This window comes from Columba livia, chromosome 8 (genome assembly GCF_036013475.1).
Source record: "Columba livia isolate bColLiv1 breed racing homer chromosome 8, bColLiv1.pat.W.v2, whole genome shotgun sequence".
In the NCBI taxonomy this organism is placed as follows: Eukaryota; Metazoa; Chordata; class Aves; order Columbiformes; family Columbidae; genus Columba; species Columba livia.
The window spans coordinates 8,713,684-8,736,844 of record NC_088609.1 but is presented as its reverse complement, the minus strand read 5'-3'; the positions used below and the strand labels follow the sequence as shown (position 1 = coordinate 8,736,844).

Here is a 23,161-nt window from a genome sequence, read left to right as displayed (position 1 = left end):
TCTTCCCAAGCACCTGCCTTGTTCAAAAGTGTTTTCCCGTGCCGTGCTGAGCTCTAGGAGCTTCCTGTTGGCTTTTAGGCCAAAGACAGAAAGCCCCTGCTCTGGGTGGTGATTGTTAGTGTGTCACTTTATGGGTCTCGGGAGTACAAAGAGGATGGCATGGGGCAACGGGGGTCTCATGGCAGAGACAGCCTGCCTCCCATAAAACTGCGCAGAGGGACTTTCCTTTTGTAATGGGATTACTCATCTAACCGTGGCGGTGACTGTTATGCTATTTTCTGAAAAATAAGGGGGCTTTTTATTTATTTGCTCAAGGACACTCTTCACAGCGGTGTCCTGAAAAGCTTTGTTGTGAGGGAAAGTATTGTAAATATCTCAAATTACAGCAAACCACTGTGATGGTATTAATAACTAGGACAGAGTAGTGGTTATTTTCCTTGAGTAGTTCCAACCACTGTTTGTTTCCTGTTCTGTGTTACATATGGGGCTTGTTTTCCACTATGGTTTGCAGGCTTTGGACTGGACCTACATGATGATAAAGCTGCATTGTTATTCCTTATGCCGTTCCTATCATCAGGTTGTTTTAATCTGCAAGGCCTTGTACAATTCACCTATCCTTATGTTATCTTTGGTTGTGCCAATATTGCAAGGTACTCTGAAGTGAATTGAACTGCTGGTGTAACAGAACGTGTGGTTATGCAGTTGTTAGGCTGAATCTGGAAGACCTCAGCAGAGTTATTGGTTGGGCTCCTGATCTGAACTTGGTCAAACTTCTCTACGTATGCCAGCACCCAGGGAGATTAAAAAGAAGCAACAAAACTGTGGTTCATGTGCCATGGTGTGATGGCAGGGTATGACTGCTGTAGCTATCCTTGTTCATTTTCATACAGGCATGAAATATTCTGGTGTGCATCATATTTTTACCTTCTGAAAGTACTTCCTGAGTGTCTTGAGAGGGATAAAGCAGATAATAGCCTTGTTTTCTCTGTTGCATCCGTTATAAGAAGGTCCTATGACTATGTTTTTATGTTTAATAAATGTTGAAAGTGTTAATAAATGTCACCTCAGTTTGCGATCATGATAGATATCAGTGTTACTGTATTGCTATGAATTTGATGAATATAGGTGGAGAACAGAGACACTGTGGCTGTTCCTGCTGCGGGAATGGGTTCCTGTGTGTCAGGTGAAATATTTGGGTGATGCAAACTGCTGATGGGCCAAGTAGATTATTGTTGTCATACTTAACTGCATTTCTGCTGGGCTTTGTGGTGGCATTAAGGCTGTCCTATTTGTATCTTGTATCAGTGTGTTTTTTTTTGTTGTTGTTTGTTTTACTTTAGGTGTGTATGCTTATAAATGTGTAAATGGACTTCCCATTTAAATGTTTCCATGCATTCGAAGATTAGATCTTCGCAAAAGAGAATCCTTGCCGATAGAAGGTTCATAGCTTCTCTGTCCCTTTCTCTAGATCAGTTCTGTGTGGTCAGTATTTTGCTATCAGACTTCAGTTATGGACCTACTTTCAAAATTCAAGCAAAGCACTAAGTATAGCATTTCATCTTCTCTGCTGGGCTGAATGTCAGGAGTCCAGCTCTGAGGCTAAATTACATTTAGAGTCACACTGCAGCCTTCAAATAGGTTGAGTATCTGAGATTACTCCTTTCCCCCGCGTCATGTTCTGTGTTTCAGCCTTCAGCTAAAGTCACTGAGTGGAAAAGTTTAGTACAGAGTAACTGAGAGTTACAAAGAAAACATACTGCTTTCCCTTTTTGAGTAACTTGGTAACAGAAAGGATCCCTGAAAAAGCTTGGGGTTAAAAATCCCAAATGGGTTTACCCCTTGTGCAAGGCTCATGAGGCTTTCTAATCTGTAGTTTAAAGCTAATTTGGCCTTGAGCAGAATTTTTAAGAAATTGTTATTGACTGTTGACAGCTGTAATATATTTTATCAATTTGGATTGAATGGAGTGATAGAGAAGAGAAGAGAAGAGAAGAGAAGAGAAGAGAAGAGAAGAGAAGAGAAGAGAAGAGAAGAGAAGAGAAGAGAAAGGTGAGGCTGTACTGTGGCTGGATGTGGAGATATCAAAGCCAACTGTAACTGAACATATTCAGGTAGCCGAAGTCATCTGGCTGCAGAAACACAGAATTCAAATCCAACTGGCTTATCCTGCCAAAACCTGGGATCAGTTTACTGTGCAGGTCTTGGACCTGCTATTTCTAGCTTGCTTGCAGTGCCCAGGCTGCACCAGTTAACTCACGTGGTGTCTTAAAGGAAGAAACTGAATTGCAGTTCAAGATAAACTATAACATTTCATTTGAGAATGTGCAAAAAAAACCCGTGAACCAGGAGTATCTTAATGTCAAAATATGTTCATATTTATTTTATTTAACCTCTGAACAGCAAGTGACTAGAAAAGGAATATTAATGTTGTGCAACTGTGTTAAATATGTATTATGCTGCAGTGAAGATAATAATGGGATTCTCTCCAGACATTAGGCCAGTCCAGGTTACCAGAGTCAGGAAAAGGGAAACAATCATCTTGAACTCCAGCTTTATAAATTTTTCCTTTTATTGAGTTATTTGACAGCAGAACACAAGATGTAAGGATGTGCTTGGCCTATTGTTGTGTTACAGGAAAATATTAAGAAAAGATTTTTTGGAGTAGGTAATTTCCATTGCATGTAACTCTCATACAAGAGAGAAAATAAAATGAGCGTTAACTTTCAGTTATACTTGCCCCTTGAGCTGAGCTGAAGAATGCCTAATACACCGGTGAAAATGAAGGACACTGTTGTAAATTATTACTATCATGGACATCAAAGATTACAGGTCTGCTTTGCTGCTTGGCCTGCTCATTTTAATAGGCTTTGAACGAATATTTTTCTTCAGCAGCTGTTGATTAGCAACTCCTCAGATTAGCAAAGAGGCCAGAACAAATGCAGGATAATAACATTATCTCTCTTGGTATTAACATCTTTTGGATCTGTCCGTGTCTAGTCAGTTCAGAAGCGAGAGACTTGGTTTGCACACTGGAGGTTGAGAATCCGAGCCAACCTCCGGCATGCGGGAGTGGAAAGGACCTCTGCTGTGTCCTTTATCCATCGGTCTCGTATGAGCCCTTTCAGAAATTGAACATAAAACCAAGTTTTGGAGATTTTTTTCCAACTCATAGAAAGCAGTTTTATAACCTCATTGCTGTGCTGTTCCTCTTAATTTTCACTCTACATTTACTCACAGATGGTTTATATCCATTTTTAGTCCAACCTGCCTTGAAGTACTGGACACATGTCCCTGCCTCTAGAAGTCCCCTTGGTCAGTGAAACCAGTCTGCTGGGTTTGTTTTCAGGGCTCTGCTGTCCTTTGGTTGTCCTTCCCTACCCTTAGTGTCCCTGCCTTACAGCATATGTTGGGGACATGACAAAAGTACGATGTGCAGGTGATGATTCCAGAGGCCCAGCTGTTACTCTGTGCTCTGTAGAGACAAACGGTGTGAATGAGTTGTTTAATTGATCAGGGTTCATTTATGTGGGATATATGACATCCTGACTAGAAGGGCCTTTCAGCCACAGCTGCTTTTCTCCAAGATAAACTCATGAATTTGCCTTCATGGAGCAGAGATATGAGGGTATTTTGAACGGTGGTTTTAGGGCTTGGAGGTACCCAGCAGGGAACCTGTGTCCTTCCTTAGTCATGGTGTTGGGATTGCAGTTCTCTAGGAAAAAAAAATCAGAATGAAGATGGATGTGGAATGTAATTGTATCAAGTCTTACTTCCGGAATTCTTGATATAGATTGAAGGAAAAAGGTAGATTATTTTTATCGTTATGGTGATCTACTTACATTTATGTCTGTGGGCTGATTTAGCTGTAGCAGTAATTCTGCTTTGAGACAAGGTACATCACATGTAGAGCAAAACAATGAGAAGCTGCTTTCCCAAATGCTGTCATTCAGGTCAGAGAGTAGTGTTTGGTATACGTAGGAATGTATTCTTGTTACTCCATGTTACTAAATTACATACCCTAGTAAGTGAAGTGCCTTTAAAAGGGCATGTACACTGTTTATTTCAGGGGAAGAAAATTGAATCCTCACTTTGAGAACAGATGCAAACCCACAGAACTAGTGGTTTAACTTTTTTTTTTTTTCTCCCAGTAGCTAATGGTACAACCCGAGTAAGAGATTAAAAACTACAATACTGTCAATTTTGTTCTGAATTCTTTCCCATTGCTTCAAGTGTCTAAGCACATGTATTAGCTCTCATTTTTGTTAATAGAGAGAGAATGGATCTCCTTTGACTTAACCTTTAGATAAACATTTGTCTGTCTTTGACTCTAGAGGATATAAAACAACTGCACTCCTAATTTACTTATATTTTGGAAGGCATAAATCAAGGTCTTTCGTTCTGTTTTGTCACTAGGGTAGCTTCTTCTTTGTAGTTTATGTATGCAGTCTAACATTATGGAAATTTTGTTGGAAGAAATGCAAATAAGTTCTTAACTGCTTCAAATAAGAACATTATTTTTATAGGTGATAAATGACAGTCTCCTCACATGCTGCTGATTATTACTTCTGTGGTCTAAATAACCAGACTCTGCTGGGGATATTGAGGCGCTCGGGGACAGGGTTCAGTGGCAAAATTGGCAGTGTTCACTTTATGGTTGGACTTGGTCATATTAAAGGTCTTTTCTAACCTAAATGATTGATCTATGGTTCCATATTTATCCTTCTTGAATATTAGTTGGGTTTTTTTCTCTCATTTATCAATAGGCATTTACTCATGTTTTGTAGTCACACAGCTGCAATTAGTAGCAGAGTCTGCCCTGTTCATTCTTTCGTGTTGTCTCTCCCTCGTAACAGTGCAAATGGAGAATGGGAGGTGGTGTCAGCACTCCAGTGCTACTGGTAGTTCACATGCTGTCTGGTAATCAAAACAGTGTTTTCTGGGAAGAGAGCCGAGGGAGAAGCTATTCAAAGAATTTGCAAAACAAAAAACATTCCTCATGATGACTGCTTCTACAGAACCAACCACCTGCTTAATCTCCTAATCCTGCAACTTCCTCTCACTCCTCTCATTTGCCAAAAGCTGTAGCTGTTTTGTTCCTCAGAGCCAGTGTCCCCACCAGTGTCACATCTGGGACATCTCACCTGCTGAGAGTGTGGCACTATGGAACAGACCTGGGCAGTAAAACCAGCAGTGCTGGCTCTATGCGTGGCTTATACATATAATTCTTTCTTACGTGTGCACAAAGGGTGGCAAGGCTCCGAGAGCTTCTCTGCCATAATTTCCAACAGTAGAATTCAAAATAATCAAGTTCTGCATGGGATCAGTTCCACCTGCAGCTGCAGGCAGCCAAGTATGCGTGATGCTAAGACCAGCCCTGCTTTTATCTTAACTCGAGGTGTGAGTTGTTGCCTCTGCTCCTTTGTTCTGTTTCATGTTTCAATGCACTGAATCACACCTTGCCAGTGCAAGTGATTCTTGGCCTCAGGTCAGATTATTGAATGTGTATTTTTGCCTGCTTGGAGGAAATTGAGCAGCATGAGTCACATCAGAGAGTTCCCGAAATGAGAAGTGGAGATAAGGTTTTTCTGGCTCCTGGGGTTTCACTCCAGACAGAGTGGAGACTCTCTTAGGCAGCCTGAGAAATTCCAGCTTCTTTGTGGCAGTTGTATCACCTACCTTATTCACACTTAATGAGACACAGAGGCTGAGGGATGAGCATGTTTTCGGAAATTATCTTTTCTTCCCATCTAGACCTTGGGGAAAACTTGGGCCTTAGACCTTTTGTCTCTGAATTTCTAAAGAATTAGTGTGTCAAGCTCCCCTCCAAACAGGAAACACCTTCACTACTGGCATCAGAAATCTTTTTTCCCCGTCAAGGCTGGCTAAAGCTCTTACTTTTCTACTGAGTGTTACTGTGCGTGAAGATGGAGTTTCTTCCACGACTTCAAAGTTTCAAGTGGTTTTACAGCTCTTTGCCATGGGATAAATGTCTGTTATACAAACTATTTTGACATGAATACTTAAAGTGTTTTAATTTAGGAATGACAAATATAGCTGCTAGGAGAGAGGTGGAACTGCATTACACAGAGGTACTTAATTCTCTGGTTTTGTCTGTTGACATGAAAGCATCATTAAAATGTTTAAAAAGGAATGCTTGAAAATAGGTAGATGCAGTTATCTTATTGTCGAGGGTTAAGATTGCGGGGTGACAATAAAACCCTGGCAGATGTATTGTTAACCCACACTTCCCCCTCCCTCTCCCCCCTTTTCACTAAGGAGAGGCGATTGGGAGGAAAAGAAGCACAGAGTGAAGAGAGTTGGAAAAAATTAAAGATGTTTTACTAATGCTACTAATAAGAATAGAGAAAATAATACAAAATATACAAAACCAATCTTGAAAGTCTCAGCAACTGCAGAGCCGGCACCCAAAGTCCTGGATTAGACTCTGCAGCCAATCGGAGCTGGATTCAGTCTCTCACTAGGCCTCAGTTCGCAGGGATGACTAGCAAGGTCCTCTCCTAATGTCGGCCATAAGCAGCAGGGAAAAGGGCAAAAGGGGAAAAGCGAGCGAGATCCTCGTGATCTCCCACTTTTATATGAAGTATTCACGTGAATGGAATGTTATACACAGTTGGTCAGTTTCTTGCTCACTTGCTTCTCGTCGCCCATCTCACGAGATGTCCATCCATGCTTATCAATAAGTTTGCATTCCATTGCTAGGTTTACCAAAACATGTCTGGTTCTCCAGGAAAATGCAGTTAATACGAAGGCTTTAGCTGACAGGCAAATTCACTGAAAGAGAAACTTGTTTTTAGCAAAACCAGGACACTTATAATGTAAGTTATGAACCATTCTTAAAAAAATACATGGAAAATTAATCTGTCTCTATATGTACATACATGTGTATGTTCTGGTTACCTGAAATCCCACCATATACTGTATTTGCCTTGGTTTTTGTGATTTCAGCAAGTTCAACAGATACTTTTAGATGATCTGAAGTTGTTTTCCACTGCATTCCATTTTATAAGCTACTGATAAAGATATTGACGAATGTTTCTCAAACCAAGACTTGAAAATCACCAGCAGAAAGCCAGACACCATGAAACTCCCATTCTAGCATTTCTTGGCCTCCTTATTTAGAAAAATTTCCTTCAAAACTTTGTCACTACAAATGAATCTGACCACTACTTGTTATGCACCAAGTGGACATAAAGAATTGTTCATCTCATGCCTCCTGTGTGCTCTAAAATACATTTAAGCTTTATTGAATAGATTTTTGTCTTCTAGCATCCTTTTCTACAGCAGGGTGGGAATAAAAGTTAGATGCCTTGGGTGTTTGCTCATAAACCATATTTTCTGAGCATGTGTTACTTGAACTGTGATCTGTGGGGAACTAATAGTTTGGAAGATTAGATCACTTACAATCTCCTTACAAATCAGACAAGCATTCATATATGTTTCAGAGAAGACAAAAAATGAGGGTGTTCATAAGAAATAAAATTAGTAAAGTGTTTTGTTTTGCTGTAAAAATAGTGCAGGATATCAAGATTGTATGAGATGTTTCTAGTTTCTTTTCCAAAAGAGAATAAAACTTTGATCTCGTTCTATGTAACGTGTGACCTGTGTTGATCAGGATTTGATTGTATTTTGTCTGCAGCTTTCTGAACTTGTGGTATTTAAGATTAGGTGCAGTGTACCAGATGAGATTTTGCAATAGCAGATTGGATAGAATAATTGCAAATTTTTCCTTAAAACATTCCTCTTAATATATATACTCCTTATTTTTAAAAAGCACAACAAATGGTTAACCCATATTGAATTTGTGAGCTGCTATAACTCCTAGTTCCTTTTCTGCAATTCTCCTGCCTAACCAGCAGTTTTCCACTTTGTTTCCTTTTTGTTGTTGTTTGGTTTTGGTTTGGTGTGTGTTTTGTTTTGTGGGGTTTGTTTGTTTTAGATTAAGACCATTGTGCTTGTTCCTCTCGATTTGTCATCATTTCTTTAGGATCATGTTTCTAATTTATTAGAACCTTTGAGCCCTATATTGGTCCTTTGGAACTCTTGCAGTTCCTGAAATCCTGGTGTTGTCTGCAGATTTTCTAGGCATTTTAGATGATAATTTACTATCCAACTTAAATTAGTTCAAGTCAGTTCAGGGTAAGCCCTTGCAGGGCTCATTTCTATGGATGTCTCAGACTGACAGTGATCTATGAAAAACTGCCCTTGGAGTAGTGGTTAAATGTCTCGCATGTTCATTTTATGGTGATTTCAGCTAAGCACTATTTCGCTTGTTTGCTTGTAAGAATGTCTCATGGTACAGCACTAAAAGTCTTAATTATAGCAAACTGTAGTGCACTGTTGTTTCTTCATTACTCACTCAGCCTTGAAGTACAAACTAGATTCATCTTCCAAGAATAAATCAATAATATCAATGTCAGCTGTTCTTGACAGCTTAGTAGCCTTCTGCTGATTTTCCGATTGTTTTTTCAGTATGGTTCAGTATGTTTTTTCAGTATGGTTCTACTGTCTTTCCTAGAGGCTCATGTGGAATGCCAGGCTTCTAATTAATTACCTTCCTTTCCTAGATACAGAGAGGCAGTATTTGCTTTTTGGCAGCACTCTGACACCTTTCCCCATACTCTCAAAGATTGTTACTGAGGCTTCAGATACTTAAACAGTAGCTTGATTGGCTGTAATCTAAATAATCATAGTTTTTCCCATACTCTGACCTGTTCTCTTTTCCCAATGCATGAGGCTATTACAGTGAGTATCTGTTAACTTGTCTGTGCAGAAAGAAATGACATTTGACATGTCATCTCCCAATTGCTGTCCTTTAAAGAGCAGACCTGGTTTTTGTTGTTCTTACTCCTAATGTGTTTATATAGCCTTTTCTTACCTTTTGTGTCTCACAGTGGTCTATCAAATAAACCTTCCAACTGGAAAATGAGTTGCTGCTACATAATCCTTGTTAGGCACCTTCATTTGTAAGGGAAAAGAGGTGATCTGGAGTATTCACATTCACTTGTAAAAAGCTGAGCTTTCACTTGTGGAAATGAAGGTCTGGATTGTATAGGAACAAGAAGCGGTCGGCATTTCTAAAACTGTGACTTGATTTAGGTTTAGTGTTTCATGTTTTTCGGTTAGAGAGGAGTTGGATTAATTTTCAGGAACTATGGCTGTTCATGTAGCCCAAGAGGGGGAGTGAGTGGACAACTGCACCCAGCTCAGTGCGGCACAAGAAATGAGGTTCTTATATTCTCAAATCAATTGGCAAAGGAAGGAAAAAAAAGCACCAATGTAAAATAACAATGAGAAGAGAATAAATAAGTAGTAACATAGAAACCAGCCAAGAGGCAGACTGGATGGCATTTCTAGCTTGAATGTCTGCAGTTCAAACTAAGTAACCATATTGAAGATATTTTTCCTGAAATACCTATATGACTTAGGTCCAATATGAGCTTTAGTTCACAGGAATCTCAGTCTTCCTGAAAAACAAGGTTGAGGTTTTTAAGTGCCTTTGACTTTCAGTAGTGAATTTTTAACCTCTCAGTTGCGTGCTCCTGAATATGCTTTTCAGGCTTGCTTTCTTCTGAAAAATTTGTACATGTATTCATATTCCATTATGTTAAAAGGAGATTAAAAATATAATTGGTGGATGGCAGAATTCCCTGGGAAAAACCAAAAAGAGCCCCATGTGAGTGATGCACAAGGGAATGCTGCCAATAAAAAGAGGCAGTCTTTTTTTAGGCTGGAGTTTTTACAGGCATATTGCTTTTAGGCTTTGGTGGTTTATTTTTTTTCTGTACTTTTTTATCTGCTGCAGACAAGAGGTCTCAGACAGCCCTTGTGAAGGAAAACTATTGTAAACTGTGAAATGCTCGCTTCCTTCCTCCGGAGATTCCACTGGCAAAGTGATTCTGATAAAGTTTCCTCCACTCAACTTTGGAGCTTCTGCCACGAGAGGGACGAGCACTTACCAGTAGGAAGCTCATAAAATGACTTGAAAAAGTGAATCTCCAGGAAAAGGTGCAGCATTTTCTGCCTACTGGCTCCAGAGAGGATATAAACTGTTTTGGAGCTGTCTATAATTTTTCTGTATATGCAATTATAACAGCTGATCAATGTTTTAGAAAAAAAAAAGGCTGCCCAATCTAAAGTCGTTATCATTAGCTTCTATTAGGATAAAGTGTACATAACCCCTGTGAAATTAGGCCATTTGACAAATATTTTTCTGTGGAAAAAATTAGGAATTGATACTAGCCAAGATCTTAGCCTGGGATCCAGGAGCCACTGATTTTTATTCTTTAAGAACAGGCTGAGGATCCAAAATAGGAGCTCAAACATGTCCTGTGTAACTATAATTATGCTTTACAGATATGATGTGGGTGCTACCCTGTGTCCTCTTCTTGCTGACAACCTGTGTTGAGTCCTCTACATGCTGAGCATCGTTTAACTTGCCCATGATAGTCAATCTTTATCCCTGGAATACCAGGGATACTGGCAACTGGACTGTCTGGTGCAGCCTGCATAGTAAGTGTCTGCATGGACAGGGAACAAGGGGTTGGGTGACGTGGCAGATCAGGCACAAGGGAGTAACAGCACTCTGTATCAACCAGGGTTGAGAGTGCTGGGGAATGTGGACTCTGCAACAAGCTTCTAGTGTCATGTCTTTGCACAGGGTTGAGAACTAAAGTGTCAGTCGTGATGCCTGTTCCCTACTGACAGCCCTCAATAGTACTTGTGAGACCTTCTGTAACAGAGGTGAGAAGGCTACTTAAGTGAGAATATCTAAAACTACTTTTGTATGTAGTGTGGAAAGTCACTCGCCTTATCACTTAAGTGGCGGAGGTGCGAAGGTTTGCATGAGGATCAAGATGTGGAGCCTGGGGGTGCAGCTGGAATAATATTGTGCAAGGAACTGGTGATCCTTGTGCTCACTGCCTTCTCCTGTATGCTCTGAATAGCCCATGTACCAACCCCCTATAGCAAAGTGTTCATGATTAGGATCAGGAACGTGTCTCTGTTCCATGGGCACCATGTGACTGTTCTGTATAGTAGTATAATTAATTGATGTACACACAACAGGTGTGCATGGGTTCGGTATGACACTAATGTATTGTCTTGTCCACCTGAAATATTGTACGCACCTGTTCAGGTATTGTAACTATTGACGTAAGGATGGTGGAGCATAGGGTTCAAGGGGCTTTTCAAAGCTAATTCCACACTCTAAGCTTGGCTGCTACAAGTGACTGATGAATATGCCTTGTGAACAAGACTCTAGAAGAGCACCAGCAGTCCTGGGGCTGGCAAGCCTTACCACAGATGAGAACTCTGCACAGCTTGTTGTGATCCACAAGGAAGGGCTTGTCCAATGCTGCTGCTTCCATCTTTTACCCAAACTTAGTTAACCAACTTTGAGTTTTGGTGCCCTTCTTACTGAGATTCCAAAAGTACCAGCACCTCCTTGCTGCGAAGCACTATGCTAGATGAGAGTGTGGAATCTTCTTATTCATGCAACTCGCTCAAACTAACCATCTTCCTCCTTCCTGACATCCTGGAATTGTGTGTGTCTGTCAGTAAAACCATGTAACAGGGCACTTGGCAGTTTGTCAGCACAGTGTGTCTTTGTGGGAGGGTTGATACAGCCAGGGGAAGCATCAGGCTTAATGTAGGGGAGGGCCACATCCAGGGGTTTTCCAAGAAATTTTTTTCCATGCATAATTTCCCGTCTGATGGAAGACAGGCTAGTTGAGAGAATAAAAAGCCGTAGCAAAGGCAAGGGATTACACGGTGCAGACACTTGGAGCTGAACTTAAGATTAAGTCTGTACGTGGCAACTGAGCAACGGAGAGCAGTCACTGAGAAATATCGCAGAGGACTTTTGCCACCTGGCCCCCCCAGCTGCAACTTGTGAGTATAAATGGAGCGTGTCATTCTGTTTCATTGCTCAGCTAAAGGAAAACTGGACAGATGGAATTCTGTGTTGGTGTTCTTTAAAAGCTATTTACATTTAAAAGCTATCTTGATATTAAGAGCTGTTTTAAAATGGATAATATCCTAAAAATTGAAATACTAACTCTTTAGAATAATTGTTTAAAAGTATGTAGAAAAGATTGCATAGACAGTATTTTATATCGAGTCATTAAAAGGTGGTATTTATTCTTTACAAATGTGTTCTTTTGATCTCTCATAGCCATCTGCTTAAAAGATAAAGGGAAGAGAAAACTCTCCAAAACATGATTTGCTTGTGGTTACTGCCTCTTCTCTCTTATGGTAAGTGTGTATTTCTCTGTGTGGAAAACTAGTTGAATGGCAATATTAGTGTGACTGTTCTGTTTGAGCTCAGAATCAAACAGAATTTGTGAACCTGACCTGAGTTTAGTCAGGTTCACATAGAAGAACCTCTGGCTGCACTGGTATGTTTCCTTGCTTGACTGACAAATATGTAATTGGCTCTTGTAGTTTGCTATGAGGTCTGCAAAGCTTTGGGTAATCAGTCGTAGTTTCACAGGCTGAAGTCGCTGCACTTCATGCTGACATGCCTGGTTTGATGCTTGCCAGTTAAACGTTTGTAAAAATGGTTACCACTACTTTTTATGCAGTTTCAGATACTGACAAGTTTGCAATATTTATAGAGCTCTATATATACTCTTCTAGAGAGTGCGAAGGGACAAAGACACCAACTTTTTTTGAATTCTTTTTGTTCTAGGACTTACAATACTGCAGGGGGTGAACTGTTGGACATACCATTATTCAGACACAAATATGACCTACAGGGAAGCAGAGCTGTGGTGCAAAAAGAGGTACACTAACATGGTTGCCATCCAGAATAAGGATGAAATCAACTATCTCAATAACTTCTTACCCTTCAATCCGGGTTACTACTGGATTGGAATCAGAAAAATTAATGAGGTGTGGACCTGGATTGGAACTAACAAAGAACTGACAGAAGAGGCAAAAAACTGGGCTTCAGGTGAACCAAATGGCAAAGGGAACAATGAGGACTGCGTTGAAATCTACATCAAAAGAGGAAAGGATGACGGCAAATGGAATGATGAACAGTGTGAGAAAAAGAAGGTTGCCTTGTGCTACACAGGTAGAGTGTAATAAAGGACATTCTAGTGTCCACCTGGGGAGATGAGATGCTGGGTGGGAGGGGTTGTTTAACCTAGTCTTACATGTTAACTACCTGACCCTGTAAGCACTTGTACACTTATCCTTACTTCCAGGCCTGAGGTTGTTTTTATTCTAAGAGCTGGGTTGATCTCACCTTTTAGCTCCCAGAATATTATATGTCTTTTATGAGCAAATCACCAGACCTTCTCTATAATGAGTGTAGAGAAACAGGCTCTTCCAGATGGTGTTTTTCAACCTGCTCTCAAGTGGGTGTCTCAGCTAGATTACAGTGGCCCCTTTGGAGGCATCTGTCTGCTGACTGTAGACTACTGGTTAGATTAGACACGTTGTGTAGAGGTGGTTAAGGCTAGGTCAAAAAAAAAAATATCTGACTCACATATCAGCCAAATTAGAGCTGTGGTGAGTTAATGAAGAATTTACTTGTTGAGGATTTATACCTACCCTATAGTATATTGTTCCTTTTGCATTTTAAGTATTGCCAATATCTACCTGAGAACAAGTGGTTATGGAATTTCCTGCCAGTAGAATCATTTCACTGTCAACTAGTCTGTCAAATGTGGTGACTTCTGAACTCCTGTGAAATGACAGGGTTAAGCTTATGTATCAAACCCTTTGCTATTTTTTAGCTGTACAAAGTGCTAGTTTAGTGCCAGAAAGATAAACTAAGTGCTAACCTGGTTTCATTAGTGGCCATTGCTGATTCTTTTATAATTTGCTGTATTTTTTCTTTTCTTCCCAGCTTCTTGCAACCCATCTCTCTGCAGTGGCCGTGGAGAATGCATAGAGACAATTAACAATCACACCTGCCGTTGTAACCCTGGATTCTATGGGCCTGAATGCGAGTTTGGTAAGATGACTTCATCCCACTTTTAAACCAGGGTGCTGTTCTTGCTAGCTAGTGTTCAGTTTGGCTTGTTGATTTATCTGCTCAGCCAGTGAGACTGACTGTATGTTCTTGTGGTTTTGAAGTTGAGACTTGTGATCCACTAAAGAAACCTGACCACGGGAGCCTCGAGTGCAACCATCCGTTGGAGAGCTTCAGCTACAACTCGTCCTGCACAGTTCAGTGTGAGGAAGGCTATGAACTGACTGCGTTGGAATCTGTATACTGTACCTCTTCTGGGGTCTGGTCAGCCCCCCTTGCAGCATGCAAAGGTAAGCTTCTCAAGCAGTGACACTTGAGCTTTCTACATGATACATAGCTCTGTAAGCTTCAGTGTTGCTCTGTTAGTAGGTACAAATTGAAGTTCTGGCCTATTCCTTTGTAATTATGCAGTGGAGGTGCTATTATATTGCAGGACACAGGTCTCTGTGCCTGAAGAGAAGTGGGCAGCATGAATGTTCTGGCCATGCTCTAGATCTCCTTGTAAGGAAATACTTTTCCACCTCTTAGTAGGGAACAGAGATGATCCAGCTATGAGACTACTCAGGACGGGCCAGTTACTCCTGACTGTAGGAATTATTTTTGAAGTATTCAGCTTAGAATAAGCTACTGTTTGAAGCAAATAAAAGCATCAAGCATCACTAAGCAGCAAAATAGGAAAATTTTTGATTGTAACTATTAACAGTTGCTGTCATGAGCTGCAGATGGTTTTACAGCCTTGCCTTAAGAGTCAGTGTTCTGTTTTGAGATCTTTCCAGTCCTGTATGCTTTCTGAAATGGCAACATAGTAGAGCTCTTTTCTAAAGCTGCTTCCTTTTAGTGGATATGTTGCTAACTTTCAGGAAAGAAAAACACAACAAAACAAAACTTCTAATGGTTTGTTCCATGCTAAGCTCTGTGCTGTCTCTTATGCCTTTTAGCTGTGACCTGTCCAGCCTTGGAAGTGCCTGCTCATGGTGCTGTGAACTGCTCCCATCCCTCTGTGGAGCTCACCTGGGGTACAACGTGCAGGTTCACCTGTGAGGAAGGATTTACCCTGACAGGACCAGAAACACTGCAGTGTGGGTCTTCTGGGGCCTGGGACAGGCAGCAGCCCTTCTGTGCAGGTACCTTTCCTTACCCCTGCTCACCTGAGTTCTTGGGGCTCTCAGCACTGGCGTGTTGAATTCCTGAGGCATTTGTGCTGATTGCTGTTGTGATCTTGTGTTGCAGCTGTGAGGTGTGAAGCTGTAAGCTGGCCAGAAGAAGGCTTTGTGACCTGTGACCATGCTCCTGGAGATCTCACCTATCGCTCACATTGTGATTTCCACTGCAGCGAGGGCTACATTCTGGATGGCCCATCCAGTATTGAGTGTACTGCTCAGGGACAGTGGTCAGAGCCGGTGCCAAAATGCAAAGGTAAGATTTACTCAGTTGAAAATCATAAATTAAAGCTTAGAGTGTCTCATAGTCAGAACAGACTTCCTCATTCAAGTGTGATCAAGGTGTAAGTCATCCCTAGCATGTTTATAGCCCTTCTTATAAGCAGATCTCAAGATGGGGATCATTTAGCCTGTTTTGTTAAAGAGGAAACAGCAGTGCAGGGTGACAAGCAACACTCAGGAACTGTGTCCCCAATACATGATAACAGGCTTTTGAAGTGGAGTGGAATTGTTTATTTCATACACTCCAAATGGGAGCCAGTGTTTGTTTATGCACCCTTCTTGTTGGAATATAATCTGGAGTCAGCCTCAGGATAGCTTGCATGCTTTCAATGCATGTTTAAGGGTTCTGGCTACACTGTGGATCACACTGAAATCCCCATTTCCTGAGCCACTGGTAGATCTAAAGTACTATGGCTCTGCAGGGGACAGTTCCAGGCATGATGTGTCCTCTTGTCAGCTCAAAGGAGAGTGTTTATCTGGATCTACTCCAGTCTGAGATCTGTGCTATCTCTTATAATTTTCAGCTGTGACCTGTCCTGCCTTGGAAGTGCCTGCTCATGGTGCTGTGAACTGCTCCCATCCCTCTATGGAGCTCACCTGGGGTACAACATGCAAGTTCACCTGTGAGGAAGGATTTACCCTGACAGGACCAGAAACACTGCAGTGTGGGTCTTCTGGGGCCTGGGACAGGCAGCAGCCCTTCTGTGCAGGTACCTTTCCTTACCCCTGCTCACCTGAGTTCTTGGGGCTCTCAGCACTGGCGTGTTGAATTCCTGAGGCATCTGTGCTGATTGCTGTTGTGATCTTGTGTTGCAGCTGTGAGGTGTGAAGCTGTAAGCTGGCCAGAAGAAGGCTTTGTGACCTGTGACCATGCTCCTGGAGATCTCACCTATCGCTCACATTGTGATTTCCACTGCAGCGAGGGCTACATTCTGGATGGCCCATCCCGTGTTGAGTGTACTGCTCAGGGACAGTGGTCAGAGCCGGTGCCAAAATGCAAAGGTAAGATTTACTCAGTTGGCAAATACAGTTTTCTTGTCACTGGACAACACACTGAAATCAAAATCCTATAGCGTCCTGGCTCCAAACTAAACTCTGTGCTGTCTTGTGTTCAGTTGTGATTTGCCCTGGCTTAGAAATGCCTGCTCAAGGCTCTGCGAACTGCTCCCATCCCAAAGTCAAATGAATTTGAAAATACAGTGCAAAAAACCAGGGCTAAAGACAGGACAGTCCTTAATGACTCTTAACCATTGCTTTCTATATTTCAGTTGTACAGTGTGAACCACTGAGCTCTCCTGAGAAAGGCTCCATGGATTGCTCACACGGTGCTGGGAACTTCACGTACAACACAGCCTGCCACTTCAGCTGTCTGGAAGGATGGAAGCTCAATGGTTCTCATGTTCTTGAGTGTGGTCGTTCAGGAAACTGGAGTGCCAGTCTGCCCACATGTGAAGGTATTTGACCCGTGACCAGCTGGAGGTGGCAATGGGTTTCTAGTCAAATGGAATATGGAAGGGTGGAGGAGGTAACACCAACCAGTGAGTTAGAATCTCTAGTGAAGTCCATGAGTTAAAAACCCAACCAAATCTCTCAGTATGTTTTTTTGAAAATAGAAGAGGGCAAAATTCCTAAAAAGTCTTGGTGAAAAATACTGATTTCTTATCCAAAATCAAAAGCTGCAACTTGACTTTGGGTTGGTTTGTTTGATTTTTAATTAAAATATTTTTCATATTGAGCTTTTTCTATGTGAATAAAAAGAATTTTTTTCTAGAGAAACAGAACCTTGTGGGGAAATTTGCATGTGAGACTGGAGGTCAGACAGACCCTGGTATAGCTGGGTTGTTCGCTTGCCATTGCTTTGGCAATAGGTGGGATACTTTTTAGTATGCAGCTTTTTATTTCGTATGTGTCCTCTTTCAATAAGAGAAAACTAAGGGTTATAAGCTGCAATTCTGGTTCCTCTTTAAAAGCAGAAGGAAAAGGAAGAAGTAGAGAGGGCTTTGAAGATCACACATGCTTCTTGATCTCACTGAAACGTTTTCATTCTTTCAGCTTCTGAACAAGTCAGCTATGTCTCTGTGGGCATAGCAGCCACAAGTGCCTCTCTGTTGTCCACGGCATCATTCCTTCTTTGGCTTGCAAGACGTTTCCGAAGAAATGGTGAGCAATTGGACTGGGTCCACCGGTTTTAATTACCTTTCTGAAAAATTTTCAGTGGAGGGGAAAAAAAACCCTCCAAACTTCAATTCCTTGCTTTTTGAAAAAGTGAAAATTGCCATACTGAGACAAATTGCAAAATTATTTTCAAGAAGCCTGCATGCACACCATGTTTGGCTTTTGGATGAACATTTAAAAATCAAAAATAGTAAAAACCCAAATGTTTAGGAAACAAGAATTAGAATTAAAAAGGAACATTTTATGTTGAGATAGGGCTAATGACAGCACAGTAATAACTACCTGTGATACTTATGGCTAGATAATGGCTTTTTATTACATATTCAGAAATTAAGAGGCTTTGAGTAGAAGAAAAAGTTTGCATAACGGGCTTTTATCTTGGAATGCTAATATATTTTCTTATTCTTCTTGCAGCAAAGAAATTTACTCCTTCCAGGTAAGCTATGTCTCAGAAAAGCAGCATGAAAAACACTGCAATAGCTTTGTTAAAATCCAGTTGATATAAACCAGTTGTCATTAAAGTCCTTTTCATTTTTGTTTTTTTATAGTAGCTGCCAGAGCCTAACCATCGAAGGCAGTTTCCAAAGTGCTGCCCAGAGTGTTTAACTCAAGGTGTTTCAGGTAAGCACACGAGCTGGCTGCACTTGCACATTCTCTTCCTTTCAGTCATGCAAGCAATCAGAGCTGTTAATTGCTATGCAGTTGCTGAAATAGCAGTATGTGCTTTGGGCTGTCTAATATGCATCTTGGCATGAAAGTTCCTAACAAGACTACTGGATTTATTGCTTTATAAATGGTTATTCAGCTCCTTCAGGATGATTGTGCTTGGCATTCTGTCCAGCTGCATGTAGCACTAGGAACACTGTTGTGCATTTTTGCTACCTGCTGCATACAAAATTCCTCTGAAATGAGATAAAGTACAAATCTATGCCAATTATCCAATTTATAGAGGAATTTTGTTCTCTCTGCAGGAATTGAAGCCATCTTCACTTATGTCTTGGACATTTCCAGATAATGAAACTGCATGCAAATCAGCAGCTGTCCAGATGTTTTTACCTCTTGCTGACAAGATGATTGACCTTGTGTATTGTTCAGAAATTTTGAACTCAAGCTGCCTGGTATTCCCATTGAAGTCAAGCAGAGAGTAAAACTCTGGCCTTCTGGCAAGACACTGTCTGCATTCAGTCATGTAGTTATCATAACTGGGAGCTTGCCATCTCTTGTCCAGATGGTGAGCAAATAGTAAGCTGCTGCCTAAAGAGGAGGCTGGTTTCTCCTCTGGTCTACTCAAAGGTACCTAGGTGAGGTGAAGACAAGCATTATTTCACATCACTTACTACACTGCTGGAGATGTCTTCTCTGGAGTCATATGGGTTATACTTGCAGAAACAGAATAATTGGGATGAAAAAACATAAAGTGAATAGCTTTGAAACCATTTATCTGGTTTATTGTTGATTTCAGTTTATTTTAAGAGGATGTCCCAGTCAGTAAATATGCTTGTAGTGATATGGGCAATTATTTGGGTTTCTGCTGCATGTCTCAGAAGACTTAGGAGCTTCAGACTCTTTTTGTAATAGCACTAGGAATTGTAGTGCTTATACTAGGTACTCTGGTTTCTGAATGCAGCAAGTAGATCTGAAATGATCTCATCCCTGTGGGATTGTGCACAGTAATACCGGTGTATACGTAAATGTTTAATGGTGAAATTTTTACTGTGGATATTTCTGTGCTGTTAACTGTAAATGTATTGTAAAGTACTTGTTCCTGAGTAGGTCTGTGGCCATTGACCTGGGCCCAGGTAATTTTAAAATAATTCAGAAGTGTTTGTAAGGATTTCATGCCTGCCTATTATTTACAAGTGAAATGTAATCCTGAAATTTGTGTGTATACATATTGCAAGTATGATTTATTAAGCTGTTAAAGGACTTGAAATGGGAAAGTCTTAAGTTATGTGTAAGTTATCATAAATTAAAAATCTCTGACATCATCTGATATGTATTGTCCTATTTGTAACAGTATTTAATAAAATGTTTTAAATGTAATGCTTCCTTTTTGGAAACCCACATCATTTAAATGATTTAGGCCAGCCCTGTGGATATGGCTTCAGCAGCAGAACTGGCTACCTAGCAAGGCTGTCCCTTATTTAGCTTTCTGTTTTCTTGGCAGTCAAGGAAAGAGCAGCCAGCAGATGGCACTGGCTGCCTGGGAGCGAGCATGGCCAGAGCCAGACCCCAAACCAGCATTCCCAGACCTGAGAGGAAGGAGGAAGGCTCAGCGATGTGTCCCATAAAGCAGATGCCTGGACTAGCTTTGTGAGAGGCACGCTCAGGAGAGAGAGGAGAGAGGAAACAAAAGCAAGCAGGTGATCTTGGTGCATGGTAAACAGCACAAACCCACTCACCCATCTGGGTCTTTAGCAGCCCTTTCTTCTGGCAAGTTAGTTAAGTGGGAGACCGTGGGCTAAGAGGTGACAGCACAGCTCTGGGGATTAGTGGTGACTGTCTAAGGACCTCCACTCCCATTCTGGCTTGGGCTGTAGTGAAAGACTCTGCCATGGACTAGTGCTGGCCAGACACTCATGTGGCCACCCTTTCCCAACCCCTAACACAGCCGAGAAAGCTGCCCTGTGGCTCTCTGTACCTGCTGCCAGGAGCAAGCCCTTGATGGTGAACCTTGAGATGGATTCCTGCCCCAGGCAAGGCTCAGGAGAACCTGGCAGGCCTGTGAGCAAGGGAGACAATTAAGAGGTGCTATGCTGCAGTGGACAGGGCCTGTTGCTGTTTATCCCAAACCGATTAACAAACTGAGAGCGGCTGTCGGAGCTTCCCCCGCCTTGATAAGGTGGGGCCCAACCGTGTGAGCAGATGTAGAGCAGTAATCCTTCAGGTTCCCTGAGGGGACGTAGAGATTAGCCCGAAACGCCCTGCTCTGAATCCCTGCAGGAGCTGTTTTGAGAGCTAAACCACCACATGGGTCCCCCAGCCTGTCCTTGTTGTTGTCCTCTACATGCGTGGCCTTGTAGCATCCTCTAGAGAGAGCTGCTTGGGCCAGCGTGGCTCCCACCCTGCTGCAGTCAGGGCAGCCCAGCTTCTCCTTTCCTGACCAGAGCTGGAGATTCTAGCAGCTTTCCTTGGGATCTTACAGGGGCTTTATTACTAGAAAAAAGGCTACAAAATTATCCTTTTTCTTTCTCCAAGGCTTCATCCCTTGTGACTTCTAAAGGCAGCAGGAGTAAGACCACATTTAGGTGGGATTAGTACTCTACCTCTCCCAAAAATCACTTCCCTGAAGGGGATCTCCTTCCTTTCTGTGACTTTGGGGTTACATCTATCCTCATAAGTAAGGTTAGTCCAGGGCACAGGCAAAAACCTACCCTGTGCTTGTCCAGGTTGCTTGATTCTTGGTCCTCTCCTGGCGCTGTTTTTTCCTGCTTCAGGATGTGAATTACCAGTTATGACGGCATGGTGTGTCCAGGCCTTTAGGATCTTCAGGAAGCAATGTTAATTGCAGTAGATGCGTCTCTGTTGCAGTGCCTGTGAATGCAGCTCTTCTGTTTGCTACTTGTCTAATTCCTGTGCTGGCAAGAATGGCCATGCAAATGTTTGCTGCCAGGTGGTCATGTAGTAACTCCACTGTACTGCTCCTCTATATGGTGCGGTGCTGTGTCATCACCGAAGGGCCGCAGGGTCTTTGCCAAAGGGATTTTCCTTATTTCCTGTTGTTTTGTTTCCTTTAAATTCCTCAGTTCTCCCCAAGCCTGTGGCATTGTTCAGAAAGGGATCCGTGTTTTGCCTGGCATCTTATTTTGGAGCGGATGTCTGCTTGTGCCATGACCTATGGAAGCTGTGAAGGTGACATTAACTGGGAGGCACGCATGTCCTTTCACAGCTCTGCGTGTTCACTGCTTGGCAAGGGAATGGTTTTTGTGGCGTAACTTAACACATTCCTGATGAACCGAGCTACCCGGGTGGCTTTAGCTTTTTACATCTGCAGTCCGACAGAAGAGGACTTAAAAACAAAACTTCACTTAAAGTCTCAAACAGACAGGCAGTGTTTGATTTGGGGTGGGTGTTTCTGTGGCCTTTGGTGATATGGACAGTATAAGACCTGCCCAGATTGGGTTTGTGTCTTCTGTTTTCATAAGCAATTAGCAATCAAACAAGCAGTCATTTACTAGGGCTGGCTGAAGTTGCCTTCCAGAGCTTAAGTTTTCAAGGGCTGGACTGGACCCAGCGTTTGGCCAGCAGTTCTTCACTTACGAAGATAAGTCGCTGCTACAGGCTACGGAGACTGCACATCTTTGCAGCTCTTTGCGTGCTTTGTAGAGGCCTGGCAGCAGGGACTTTGAAGCAGCAGCTCCCGCAGGAGCTGGTGTCGTGATCAAATCACTAACCTGCTCAGCTCCTGCTCTGGGAGCTGTCAGAGGATATTAGGGCCAGGAGGCCAGCCTGCAACATGCAATGTCTTTGCAGTGCAACATACTGAAGCCGTCGTTAGTCTGGTTTCTGTCATGAATCTTGCTCCTGTTTGGATTCCTCCAGTACTTGCAGGGGGCTGGCTTCCTCCCCTTGCCTTGAGCATGCTGCTGATGGGTATTTGGTGAGGAGTCTTCAACCCATAGACCTACAGGAGCAAGTTGCCATGGTGAGCGCTAGGTCAGGGGCGGAAGAGTCCATGACTTTGCTGCTCTTTGGGAACCGTAACTCACACCAAATGAGAAATAGAGCACGGGTTTGTCCATGGACAGGCAAGCCATCCTCCTGTTAGTAGTGGGCAGCAGAAGCTTGGTGGAGGGCAGAAAAGCAGGCAGCAGAGCCCAGCCTGTCATAGCACTTGCATAGTTCTACTGTGGAGCTCCCTCATCTGTTTTGCAGCCTGTCTCATGCATGGCTTTAGGGAGAAACAAGCAGAATTGCAGGTTATATTTGACCAGTGGAGTCAAAACCTGCTGGCTGGTTGTTGCTACTCACCTGACACTATCAAATCTCACCTAAAAGGGAGGCAGACTTGGCCAACACCATTCAGCCGTGGCTCCAGTGGTGAAAAAAAATCCACAGCTCACAAAGTGTTTCCACAGCTGATGATGGCCAATGCTTTTCCTGGCTCAGGAAAACTGCTGCCAAGAACAGGACAGCATGCAAAAAGCACAAATGCCTCCAAAGCAAGGCAGCAGATGCCCCTGGGCAGCTGCCAGCAGGTTTTCTACCTGCCTTCCTACTTCAGGGAAGGACATTGCCTGAAAAGCCCAACAGTTGCTTTGACTTTCAGCCTGGGCCAAGTGGGACCTTCATCAACTTCTCGCCTCGCCAGCTGCCATGAAAGCAGTGATGGCAGGTGTGAAATTGCAGGTGACTTGCTTGTTTTTGGCACTCTAGTGCTGTCATTTTGGGCTTTTGACAGCCTCTGAGTGGGCAAGAAGAGGGAATCTCACTGAATCCGTGCCTTCAGGAGCAGGTCTTGGGTCACAGAGTGTTTGGGTGGAAGGAAAAGGGTTAAAGGGGAGACAGGAAACACTTTGTTCTGTACTTATTCCACAGGATG

The 23,161-nt window shown here is 42.3% G+C and overlaps 1 protein-coding gene across 3 annotated transcripts; it reads left to right on the top strand.

The window, feature by feature from the left end:
- Window positions 1-1,963: 1,963 nt before the first annotated feature.
- SELE (selectin E) lies at window positions 1,964-19,659 on the top strand. Of its 3 annotated transcripts, none has more exons than XM_021296805.2 (14): window positions 1,964-2,049; window positions 12,194-12,273; window positions 12,710-13,096; window positions 13,877-13,984; window positions 14,107-14,292; window positions 14,941-15,126; window positions 15,233-15,418; window positions 15,969-16,154; window positions 16,261-16,446; window positions 16,713-16,898; window positions 17,497-17,604; window positions 18,034-18,055; window positions 18,168-18,240; window positions 18,591-18,736. In XM_021296805.2, the coding sequence occupies exons 2-13, from the start codon at window positions 12,237-12,239 to the stop codon at window positions 18,223-18,225; spliced, it is 1,836 nt and encodes a 611-aa protein (XP_021152480.2). In that variant the 5' UTR covers window positions 1,964-2,049; window positions 12,194-12,236; the 3' UTR covers window positions 18,226-18,240; window positions 18,591-18,736. The 3 variants fall into 3 exon arrangements, with proteins under 3 accessions (XP_021152480.2, XP_064927949.1, XP_064927950.1); XM_065071877.1 differs by lacking the exon at window positions 1,964-2,049 and adding an exon at window positions 11,609-11,910 and having other exon boundaries at window positions 18,591-19,659; XM_065071878.1 differs by lacking the exon at window positions 1,964-2,049 and adding an exon at window positions 11,770-11,910 and having other exon boundaries at window positions 18,171-18,240; window positions 18,591-18,727.
- The last annotated feature ends 3,502 nt before the right edge of the window (window positions 19,660-23,161 follow it).

What these genes read in the sequence shown, in the direction of transcription:
- SELE (XM_065071877.1), top strand. Translation starts at nt 12,237, where the DNA reads ATGATTTGCTTGTGGTTACTGCCTCTTCTCTCTTATG. An exon ending in CCCCCTTGCAGCATGCAAAG is followed by an intron (nt 14,293 to 14,940) that starts GTAAGCTTCTCA and finishes TATGCCTTTTAG; the next exon opens with CTGTGACCTGTCCAGCCTTG. An exon ending in GCCGGTGCCAAAATGCAAAG is followed by an intron (nt 15,419 to 15,968) that starts GTAAGATTTACT and finishes TATAATTTTCAG; the next exon opens with CTGTGACCTGTCCTGCCTTG.